The sequence below is a fragment of the Sciurus vulgaris genome (genome assembly GCF_902686455.1).
Source record: "Sciurus vulgaris genome assembly, chromosome: 5".
Taxonomy (NCBI): domain Eukaryota; kingdom Metazoa; phylum Chordata; class Mammalia; order Rodentia; family Sciuridae; genus Sciurus; species Sciurus vulgaris.
Genome location: NC_136465.1, coordinates 30,529,453 through 30,542,262, shown reverse-complemented (window position 1 = coordinate 30,542,262; position 12,810 = coordinate 30,529,453). Strand labels below are relative to the sequence as shown.

The following is a 12,810-nucleotide window of genomic DNA, read 5'->3' as shown; positions in this document are numbered from 1 at the left end:
ATCGATAACAACCGCTTCAAAGTCTCCTACAACTAATACATGAGTGACTTTGAAATTGCTGTCTTCTTGACCTCTTCCATAAACATACTCTTTAACTGTATTTCCTTATGAGAACTTGTATATGTAGGAGATAAAAACCAAAAAATAGTGAATTTTGTAGAAAATAAATTATATAGTGATTAATGTAGAAGCAAAAGAAAGTCATCTGTGTTCCAGCCCCATATTTGGATTAAAACATTCTCTGAATGCTATTATTTACCTTCTATATTGTGTTGAAGATAGGAATGGATAAAGGGAAACTAACTTTATGGGGTCTCATTGGGTCCAGGGGTTAGTGCTCAAAAACTGGAGCCTTCTTGGAATGGTCATTAGTGCTGCACTGAAGAAGCCCGCAGAGTCCTCACAAGCTCACTCTATATACAGAAATAGCAGTATTTAACATTCTCTTTCAAATACTAAAAGCTATTTCTTTTTTTCTTTTCTTTTCTTTTCTTTTCTTTTCTTTTTTTTTTTGTTTTTTGTAATGGGGATTGAACTCCAAGGCACTCAACCACTGAGCCGCATCCCCAGCACTATTTTGTATTTTATTTAAAGTCAGGATCTCACTGAGTTGCTTAGCACCTCCCTTTTGCTGAGGCTGGCTTTGAACTTGCAGTCCTCCTGCCTCAGCCTCCTGAGTCACGTTTCGTTAATTTTTAAAGAAATAATAGAAGCACATATGGTACCAAAGGTATTTCAGATTATGTTGGACTTAAAATGAATGTTTCATAAAATTTTACGGAAAAGTATATTTAAACCTCAGTAAAATGCATTACCATGTACTCAAACTAGGAGATATTATTTTGCACTATAGTCAGAGCTATTCCATTAATTAGATAGAATGTTGTGGCAGTCTGAAACTTTAATTTATTCTATTCACATGTAGTCAGCAAGTAGAACATGGTATGTATTGTATCTTTAGCAAATTAATATTTGGCAAGCACAGTAGTTGGAAATCAGGTTTTATCCTGATGTGGAAAAAGAACTCTATGGCAATAACAGTCATCAGAAGTTTCTTTAGGAGTAACATTTGCCTTAGGAAAATAATTTAGGCCTCTGTGAAGAATACTACTTTTGTCCACCTGAAGGTATGATGATGTTCCCACATTTTATTCAGAATCTTTAAACTCCTGAATTGGAGTTTTAACTGTAGTTATAGTACTGTGTATGCATTTTATGCACAACAGTGTTAAAATCAATACAGTGCTAGATGTAAATTTGTCACACTATCTGCAACTGGTGTTCATTTCCAGGCCCAATCTGAATTCCATAGAACCTCGATGGCTGTCCATGTGCTGTCCAGTGGAAATACTACAAGAACCCTCAGTTTTTACCTTTTCCCATTTTTAGGGATTATTTCTTTAAATGTTTTATAATCTTTTTATCAAATTATGCACCTGTGGGTCATACCCCACAAGGGCTATGTATTTTTATATTTATTGGACTCAAAGTTGGGTTATTTATTTTTTATTTTCATTTTTATTGTTTTTCATGGTTTCAGATCCTGGAAATGGGATAGGATATTCAATTTAATTTTAAACTAATTTAAAATTATTTAATTTAAAATTAAATAGCATAGAAGATACACTGATTGTATTTTAGGTATAAAGGTGTTTTAAGGGAAAGAATTTGGGGGTCATATTTGTCTCCACACAAACATTTGAATTTAGTAGTTATACTGTTTCCTAGAATATTCAGTAAGAGAATATTCTCCACCTTTTTTCTTGAATAGACTAAAAATAAAATAAGTAGAAACAGGAATTGTTGTTTTACAGCTGTTGCTGTGTTGGGGTAAACAACCTATTGTTTCATAATGATTTTATTTAAAGTCCATTTTTGTTGATGAAAACTGACTATTAAATATTCTTATTAAAAAGTGCCAGTAGGTAACAACTGGAAAACTACTGTTGGAAATACTTCCTATTTCCTCTTCTTTATTATAGTTTTATTATAGTTTAACAGAGAAAACAATCAAAAAGCCTTATTGAAAGTGATTATTTGTTTGTTTGTTTGTTTGCTTTTAGTGCCAAGAATTGAACTCAGGGGCACTTAACTACTGAGCTAACTCCCCAGACCTTTTTTTAGTTTTATTTTGAGACAGGAGCTCACTAAGTTACATAGGATCTAGCTGAGTTGCTGAGGCTGCCTCACTCTCCCAAGTCACTAGAACTAGAGGCATGTGCCAATGCACTCAACTGAAAGTACCTTCTTTACATAAATCTTTTTGATCTGCTCCCAAAGCAATAACTCTTTTAATAGATGTATACTCTTAAAAATATGTACTATTAAAAAAAATATGTACTATTAATCTCCGTGATAAATTATATTATTATTACTTAAATCCTAAATTAGATACAAGTTAATATCATGTATTGGTTAAGAAACTATCCACTTTATAGCAAAAAAAAATTTGGAAAATATTTCAAAATATCAAATTATGATTGATTATATTATCTAGTAAATTATGACTAGTATTTACTGAATAACCATATGTATATATGAAATTATTAGTTAATGCTGAAAATAAAATATGATTTATGTACTCTGTAAACTTAAGTATAGAATAGAAAATACTGTAGTGCATACATTAAAGCAAAAGATAGTCTGACAATAGCATAATGATTCATATTTTATTAAAATATAAAAGAATCTACTTATTGTTTCAAATACCAACATACTTGAATAGATCTTAACTCTTTTGAGAGAAAATTAGTTCTTGTTTTGGTTCAGATTTTCATATAATGGCAGGAACACATTTCATATGAAAGTTAAATTGCAGAGTCTTACTTACTAAACAGCATTTATGATAAACCATCTGGTATTTTAAAAGTTCTAACATTGTATCCAGCTATGTGTGTGTGCTTGCATGTGTGTATGCATGCATGTCTAATTCACCCTCGCTCTCCTTGTCATTCTTATAAACTATGAGCTGTGCAAGAGCAAGAATTCTTGATAATTATTATTCCAAGATTCTAGCAAGGAGCTTGGCATCTTATAAGTTTTCTGTAAATAATCATTGAAAAGCTAAACAAGGAAAGATTTTAAACAAATTTAAAACCTCAGAATTCCTTTAACAAAGATTTGACTTCATCTTGGCCTAGATGATGGTGCTGTGATAAAGATGAGAAGAAGAGGTAGGAGAGGAGGAATCCCAACATCAACACTTTGAAATCACCACCATGATTATGCCAGTTTTATAGATGATGAGACTGATGCTTAAAGAAGTTAGATAAATTGCTGATTCAGAACTCTAATGTTATCTGTTCTTGAGACTGTTTTTATTATGTAGTAGAGAATAACCAAGTAGAGAAGTTGACCGTTACTTGAAAAGCATGTCTTTATTTTTGAAAGGGGGACACTTCTAACTATTATTTTATGGATCTTTAAAAAGTTTATATTTCCTAATTGTACATTATCTGTCTCTGGACACATTCTTAGTAACATTAGTATTTAATTATAGCTATACAAAATTCACAAATTGGTCTTTTAACAAGAAAATGGAATTTATTATGCATATTAAAAAAGAGTAGAAATTGTATTTATGAAAAATTTAACAGAAAAAAATAAGTCAATTGATTATACAACTGAGACCAGGGAAGAAAAAAATTAGAAAATTAAGTGACTCCTTGAGTATCCAAGAGCTAGCATAGGGAGAGTTATGTCTTAATGCACTCACATATGGTGCACTATAAGTTCACATTTTTACAATCTTTTGAATAGATGAATAAAACTCAGTTATCAGGAATATTTTCACTTTTCATGCTAGTCAAAGGCATCTTTCTGTAGATCCTTGAATTCTTTTCCACACTGACATAATCAAATAGAACTGCCTGAAAAACTCAAGTCAAACTTGAGGATAGGGGATGTTTCAAGACAAAAAAAAAGAAAGGTTTTTTACTTTAATTTTGCAGCCTGTTTATCCCTTTGGATCAAATCAACTGAATTGGACAATTGTCTACTTAGACCCAAGTAAGAGAAGTGAGACATCACCAATTAAGACTCTTTTCCCTAATTTTAATTGGCCTACAAGTAAATTTTTCTCCCAAACTAATCTATAGTTTTAATGCTTGTAAAACCCCTTCAACTTAAACTCTGAACAGTGATTTCTTTTGAATGCCTCTGTATCTTTCTCTGTACCCTTTTTGTTAGGATATTGACCAACATCATCTCTTCCAACCTTTGGAAAGCAAAGGCCGACCTTAATTTTCCACTGTTTTCCATCTCTCCAGAACATTCTTCAAAGCCCTCGTTCCTACGTACGTACTTGATACTTGTGGGCAGATCCTGGTTGTAGACATTCTCCACACTATAATGGATGATGTTCATCCATGATCACTGATACTACTCATCGCGACCTCTTTCCCCTTTAGAAAACGGGCCAGAGTGGAAGTGGGAATGGGAGCCATCCCTGGGAGCAGGAGTGGTGCTTCCAGGCTTAGGGATAGGAAAACATCAACTCTTCTGTAGCGGCTGTTATCTCAAATGATGCCTTGGGACCTCCTTCCTTATCCCTCCTTTCCCACCACCTCAGCCCAGTCACAACCCTCAGAGCCACTTCTGGGGTCCTTCTCCTTTCAGGGTCAGGCAGCTGACCCTGTGACACTTTTTTGATGCTCTCATCTCTCTCTTTTGTTTCCCCTATCTTAACAACACCCACCCTGCTCTTCCATGTTCGTGTTATACTTCCATCCAGACATGTTTACCAGTTCATTGGCCTCTTCTCAATCCTTAAATGTTCCTCTGCCCCAGGTTTCTATTCATCCCAAAGACTCACTAAGTAGTTTCGGCAATGTCCAAGACTTCAGTTACAACTTAAGTATCTGTGACATTTACACGACTCTCCTATAGCTCTAGACACATATCTAACTGCTGTTGGACAAATTCTTGGGATTCTGTTTGCTGACCTGCACACCTTCCTACCATTTACACTGTTTCAAAGCATATATAACTCAAATCATAAATTATGTGAATATAAAAGCTAAGGGCAAGGAATGAGGCTTAGTAGTAGAATGCTTGCCTAGCATGCACAAGGTCCTGAACTCAATTCTTAGCCCTGCAAAAAAATTAAGTAATTTATAAGTGTATTAGAAATTTCTTGTAAGTTGCTTTATATATCTACTGTAGTACTAGTTCTTAATGTAGGGTCCACAGATGTCCTAAGACATGAAAAAGTTGCAGCTTATATAGTTCCTGCAGTTCTTTCTCATAAAATAGTTATTTATGGTGCAAAAGATTTCTGCCATTGCATCATTTCATCAACAAAAGTTTCATCCAAACCACATGAACAAATACTATTTTATAGAAAAACTGATCAAAATCATAATTCTGGCATGGGGGCATTCATACATTGAGATTATCTGTGCAAAATAAATAGTATTCTGGAAAATACATAGAATCCTTGAGAATTTATGTTAATAACAACAACTTACATCCCTGTCACAAACAATATATGCATTGCATTCATATACATTAGGTTATACAATGTTTGTAACAATCCCATGAAGTAATGCATCAGATTGTTATTCTTAGTTGACTGATTATTAAAGAAATATACAGCACAAAGAAGTTGAATTACTTTTCAAAATTCATAAATTTATAAGTAGGGGAGCTAATAAAACTACCCTGCCTATATAAAACCCTGTGCCCATTTCTCCTGAAACCTTTTGTCCTTATGCTAATAAAATCCTTGAATTTTTAAATGAATATGTGATGAATACAATTCAAGAGAATTAAAAATGTGGTGCTTCTTATAATTTAGATATTTCCTTTTATTAAACTTATTTTAAAATGTTATATAAAAACACAAAAGTTGCATGTATGAATGCTGTACCATGTTATGTTTTAATACAGGTATACATTGTGTAATGAGGTTAAACATATGTATCTCCTCAAACATTTTTCATTTCTTTATGGCAAAAACATTCAAAACTCCCTTTATAGCTTTTTGAGATCTATAATACACAGTTACTATCTATAGTCACTTTACTATGCAATGGCACACCATAACCTCTTGCTCCTATCTAATTATAACTTAATCCCATTTGATGGTCTCTCCCTATTCCTCCCTATACCCTGTCCTCCCCAGTCTCTGGTAATCAATAACATGAGCTATTTTATATTTCATAGACATGTGAGATCATGTGGTACTTGTCCTTCTGTGCATACCTTATTTCAATTAACATGGTCTCCATTCCATTCATGTTGTAGCAAATGACAGTCTTTTTCCTTGTTTTAAGTTCTTTTAAAAAGTCTCCCTACTGGTGTGGACAAAATTGGCAACCAGTTCCATCTCTTCAGTGTTTCCATTGATCCTCAACTGATGGCATGAAATTATAGCAAGGCGCCAAGTTCAAGTCCCCTTCAATATGTCACCCCTATAGCCCTGCTCAGATTGCCATTGTGGTACCAAAACATACCTGGTTCACCTTTCCTTATATTACTACAAATTGATCTCATCAAGCAGTTAATGGACACAATGAACACGATTTCCCTTTTACCATTTTTTATTGACAATAATTTAGAGTTTCAGAATCTTAGAAATTTAAGACCACTAGTTTTACTTAATAATAAGGGTGTTCAATTTGAAACTTTGGGGGTTTTGGTTGTCTTTGTTGTTATTTTTCTTTGCTTTCTTTTCTGGAGGACAATTGACATTCTCTTTAAACAAGACTAAACTTTAAGACTCTAATCTGAATCAAGTAAATTCCTTGCCTTATTGTAAGTTCTTTTTCATAAGACCTGTGTCAAGTTTTCAGAAACACAGCTTTATTTAATAACAAATGTGGTTGTTTTTCTTTTAAACATAATAAATTGAATAAGAGATCTGAGCCACATAAATCAACTTTGAGGGCAAAAATTTAATATGGAATGAAAATTAACTTTATATCTATGTAGTTTATGTCTGTGTATTCAGTTTACATAAAATAGGACTTAGGCATTTCTAGGTAATGTGGCCAATAACTTGCTCTTAAATCACAAAGATATTTAGTAAAGATGATTTGTGCCACTTTTTAAATCCCTGGAATATTTGAACTTTGATATTGAGTAATCTTGGATTCCAAAACAAACCTTTTCCTTGAGCACATTCATTGGTCTGTTACATCTCTGCTTTATAATCATTAGTTGGTTATCATAATTCAAATATGCTTCATAACTAGTAGTAACATGAAATAAACCTATAAACTATTTATCATTCTGATAAAGGATACTGGTTAGGAGCAAAACAGTTTGTATTGTAATCATAAAAAACAGTGGTGTCCTCCATGTTATGCAGCATCACCTAATCCTACAGAGCTAATCTCACTCTTTTTTTGGACACCAACATTTACCATAAAAGTGCTTTATAGCAATCTATATAATTTTTTCTTCTTTTTGTCCCTTCTTTGTAGTTGTTTGAAATTACAGTGCCTCTCTCTCAAGGCCCCAAACCAGTAACAATCAGTTTTGCCAATCACACTTCCTGCCGATGCATGTCTAAACTGGATGTTTACAGACAAGTTCATTCAATTATTAGACGTTCCCTGCCAGCAACATTACCACAGTGAGTATGAATTAAATCTATTTTTTTTGCATCCTCTACTAATATAAAATTATTTTTAAGTGAACACAAGTTTCTTAAAAGAAGTTTCGTGAAATTTGCTATACTCTGCATCAAATACAAAACAAAATTTTTTCTAATATATTCTGAAAATAAAATTAAACTGAAACAGGGACGCTCATTTTATAGGCAAAATCGTTCACAATATAAAAGAAATAGTTCCATGGACTAACATGCATCCCACAACTGTTCATACTATGAGTAAGGTAGCTAAACAGACTTAATGTTTAGGAAATCAGATGCACTAATTCACAAATGATGTTAAAGTTCAAATCATTTAATCCCTGATAAGATTTAATTCCAAAGCAAAGAATAATTATAAAAAATAATTGTACATCTATTAGCATTCAATTCTTATAATTTTTATATATAGTTATAATTTAATTGAAATATATAATCCCAATTTCTTATTCCAATAAAGATTGACTGAACTAGTACTGAATTAACTGAAAGAATTTTTTCATCATATTATTCAAATTAACATTCAGACTATCATTTATTATTCAAGTTACCTTCCATCTTATTTTTAAATTTGGCAAATAGCTGTATTTCTACATACAGAAGGAGCTGGATAGAGCATCACTCCTGACCCTGTGAATAGTTTATATAAATCAATGTGCACTGCTATTTGAAACCTAGGAACGCTCCACCCCAAAATAGAGATGTGGCTCTTTGTTCTTCAGGATTTCTGGTGCATGTGGAACATGCATATGAATAATACTTACATATTTCTGACTCTGGTAGCAAAAGTATAAATAAACTGATGGACAAACATGTATTACAAATAATCTCACAAAACCTTATACCTCAGGAGACTCAACAGTAATCATAATATATTGATAAGGGTCTTCCCCTGAATCTCTTTTTACTACTTTCCTTAGTATGCCAGATAAGAGGCCCTGTCCAGGGACACTTCAGGGAAAACTCAAGGATAGCCTCATTTAATTGACAGATATTTATCCTCCTTGACATGAAGAAGTAAAGATCTTAGAGATATTTGTGAAAAATTTCATGTTGATACAAGCAGGGACAACTACCACCTGAACTAAAGCAGATGTCATATGTGTGATTTCATCCACGCAGTCCTAAGACTTCTGTTTAACTGTCTTGGCCATATTTCCCTTGGCAGCTTACTCATTCTAAGAGCTTGGCTTTCATCTCTGTGCTCAAGAGATGATTACCTAAGTTGCATTTGAAGGTCTGGTCATATTCTTGACTCCTACAATTTTATCTAAACTTACCTTGTATTGCTATATAGTTATATGAGCTATAAGTACAAAATTAAAGATTTTTTCAATCCCTTTTATTTCTGTGTTATTCATAGTAGTGTTCTCTCATATTCCTTGAGGCCTTGAAATACACTCTTGTCATTAGTTATTTCTTTTATCTTTCCCAAACATGATTGGGTATTTTTGAGGAAACATATATCATTTTTATCACTTTCATCCTTCATCCGCTTTCTTCTGTGTGTATTTCTAATGTAATGCAGCAGTATTGTTACCAGCTTTTAGTACCAAGACTTTCTCCCATTCCTGTATAATACCATAAGTGAGCTTTTAAAGGCATCATTTCATTCATCTGACCAGAAACAGTGACTGTCCACTACTCAAACAACTGAACACAAATTCCTCACCATTCTTTTCTGCTGACAACCCTTCCTCCTGATTTTGTCTTCCATTATTCACCAAGTCTGTGTTTCACAAAGTCTGATTCCCTGAGCGCCAAGCTCATTTCCTGCTCTGTATCTTGTTTCTGGCTTGACATAAGTCCCTTTCTTTTCTGCCTTTCCAAAGCCCGATCTGTTTCCCAGAGTTCAGGTAAAGGTCTTTCTCCTGCATTTGTCTCGTCAAAATACCACAGCCACCTTTGCTTCTTGAATACCCATAGCAATTACTGGATTTACTTTGTCCTTGCATGACTTTATCAGGGTCTATGAACGTTGCATGGAAAACTGGATTGTGAGAACCTTTCAGGTAGGTTTGTATTCTGCTAATAACCAGCTAATAACACTCAAGAATAACTGAGTCATAGTAGTGTTCTCAGTCCTTTACATATATGATCTCACAAAAATCATCTGTGAAGTCAGTAGTGTCATCTTAGTTGACAGATGAAACAGGCAGCATGCTCCAAAGCTGTGAGATTAAGAGTGTCCTACACTGACCAATAAATGCTTGTTAACTGAAAACACTTATTTATCTGTATCCATTTCAAGCATTGAGCATGTGTTGCTCATGCTTTCATCATCATTTGTTCATATAACTATTATGCTAGGCACTGTTGAGGTCAAGAAGAGACAGAAAGTTATAGTAAAAAGACTCTAGAGTAAGCCAGATATGAATCAGAAATCAGGTCTGCCACTAATTAGGTTTTGATGACCGGTAGGTTTTTCATGTCTCTGAACTTCAGATTGCTGGTATAAAAATGTAGGGAGGATTGAGTGAAATCCTGAATCCTTAGGCAGTGCTTAGCTTAGTGTCTGGCATCCAAATGGCAGTCATAAAGAGCAGATTTATGGTAATAATTATGATTCAGGTCTGATTTATCTCCTGGTTCCTGTGTTTTCTTGTATGTGTGTGTATGAGTAAGTGTGTGTGTGTTTAGCACCATCTACAGTAAGAAATACATGTTATATTACAATCATGTGTGTGATAAATACGTATTTATGTGTGCATATGCACATATACAAACATGTAGTATATATGTATTAACATATAAAGTTTTAAAATAGATAATTATGTAATTGTACATGTAGTCATAAAAACATAAAAAAATATTTCATATTTTCCTTATTGTGATATTGTTCAACCTTTTTCATTATTGGCCCCTAAGGACTCTTTTTTGAATTTTTAAAATTCTTTTGTATCTCTCCCTAATGGCTCTGACCATTAAATTTTCATACCACAGAAATACTATATATCTCTTTATGTACTATATGATATCTGTGTTTTATACATAAGAAGGAAGTATAAAACTTACCTTTGATTCTGCATAAAGTTAAAATGACAAAGAAAAAGTCTTCAGGTAAAAGTTAAACTAAAATTTTCAAATCTAGTAACAGTTTGCATAACTTCATAACTAGTTTACTAAGAAACATTAAGATTATATTACATGTGCAAAATAGCAACTAATATGTATGTTATAACACAAATATAATTTTTAAATTATTTAAAATCTTTAATTTTCTAGCAAAAGTAAAATAATTTTAAAACTATCTTTTAAAAAGCATTCTAGTAAACTTAAATTTTAATTTTGCTTGATCTAAGAAAACAACTAACATCGCTGGTTGACATTAACTTAGATATTGTCAACCTTTGTCTTCTCAGCATTTCATGTAATGATAGTTTGAATAACTTTGTAGAATTAATAATAAAATGTGAGCTGTTTTGACTTTCAAATTTGAGGCACACTTGAAGGCACCAAGGACCAAGCACAAGCACTACCCACAAGTCAGCCAATGGCAATCAGTGGCACACATTGGTACTTCTCACTATATGACTTTGGGATTGTGTAGTTGGTCAAGAGAAAGCTCTCCAATCACAAACATCTATTCACCATCCTTTGAAGCTTTCTCCCCATACACGTGAGTATCTATCTTGCAGTGCCAACACTATTTATATAATAGCCAACGAAATCCAGTGTAAATTAAATACCGAGGAATAGATTTCCATTACCCTCCATGCCTGATTTTTATCCCCAGGGATGATATCACTCTCATTTTGTGTGCATGCTTTATTACCAGTGATTTATCCAAATATTTTTCTGTTGTTTCACTTTTTTAGAACTGTTACCTTCATCCAATTTTGAAATGTAGCCCACAATTTAATTTTCAAAAAGTACCATAATAATGTATTCACAATGAGTATATAATAGTTATGCTATAAAATCCTAACCTTGGTTAGGGGTTAAGAAGAAAAGCCATCATAGCAGCTAAGATGAAAAAGACTGATGACAAAAACAAGTCAATGGAGAGACTGTAGTACAACTGGAAGTCCCATATAATCACTGATGGGAGCATAATGTGGTTCAACCACTGTGCAAAACAGTTTGGTAAAAACTTATGGGATTAATGTGTGTATGCATAATGCAATATGATCCATAAATTCTCCTCCTAAGTATTACCAGAAAATCATACTTCCACACAATAAATTGTACACAGATGTTTATTTGCCAGTTACACAGAGTAACACAAATGTCCATGAAAAATGAATGGATGAACCAATTACAGTATATCCATACACTAGAATATTGCTAAGCAATAAAAAAGAATGAACTGTTGATATGAATGTACCTCAAAAATATTAAGCTTAGTGGAATAAGGTAGGCTAAAAGGAGTACATGCTGTGTGATTTGAATTACATGAAACCCTAGAAAAGACAAATATAATCTAGTTTGACAGAAAGCATTCAGTAAGTGCATAAGGATATGGATAGTGGGTATTAACTGGAAGGGGCAAAGGAACATTGGGGGTGATAGAAGTGTTCTATATTTTGATTGTGACCATGGTTATATGACTACATGAATTTGAGTTAAAACTGGAGCATTTTAATGTGCACAAATTATTTATCAAAAATAAATTTGATTTTTAAAAAGTCAAGAGAAACCACCCTCCTCTTCTTTTATTGGTACCAGGATTGAACCCAGGGTCACTTAACCACTAAGCCACATCCACAGCCCTTTTTATGTTTTGTTTTGAGACAGGATCTCATTAAGTTGGTTAGGGCGATGCTAAGTTGCTGAGACTGGCTTTGAACTTGTAGTCCTCCTGCCTCAGTCTCCCTCGTTGCTGGGATCACAGGCATACACCACTGCACCCAGCAAAAGTCCCATTTTATTAACTATGATTTTGAAATTAATTTAGGTTTAAATTATAGATTTTATAAAATCTTTATATCAAAAAGATTTAAGACCTATGTCAAATCTTTAAGACTCTTGTGATATTCCTTTGGTGTGTATAGGGTTTCCCAGAACTCCCTTCTAATAGTGTTTGAAATTCATGCTGAATAGACAGAGTCCTAGCTCTGCAGCATCCTTGCTCTTACCAGTCATTGTCCAGAGGAAGACAAAATGTGCCTTTTAAAATGTATGGAATATTATCTGCATTATTTTGAAATTAAATAAGTAGCAGACCATTTGTTTTGCATTATTTATGAAGTAAAATTCTGTAAAGAATCATT

The 12,810-nt window shown here is 33.3% G+C and overlaps 1 protein-coding gene across 1 annotated transcript in view; it reads left to right on the top strand.

Annotated features, from left to right (window-relative positions):
* Positions 1-12,810, top strand: part of VEGFC (vascular endothelial growth factor C) — a 116,929-nt gene that overhangs the window by 89,406 nt on the left and 14,713 nt on the right. The window contains exon 4 of the mRNA XM_079141036.1: positions 7,428-7,579. Coding sequence (XP_078997162.1) covers positions 7,428-7,579 — 152 coding nt within the window. The remainder of the gene's footprint in view (positions 1-7,427; positions 7,580-12,810) is intronic.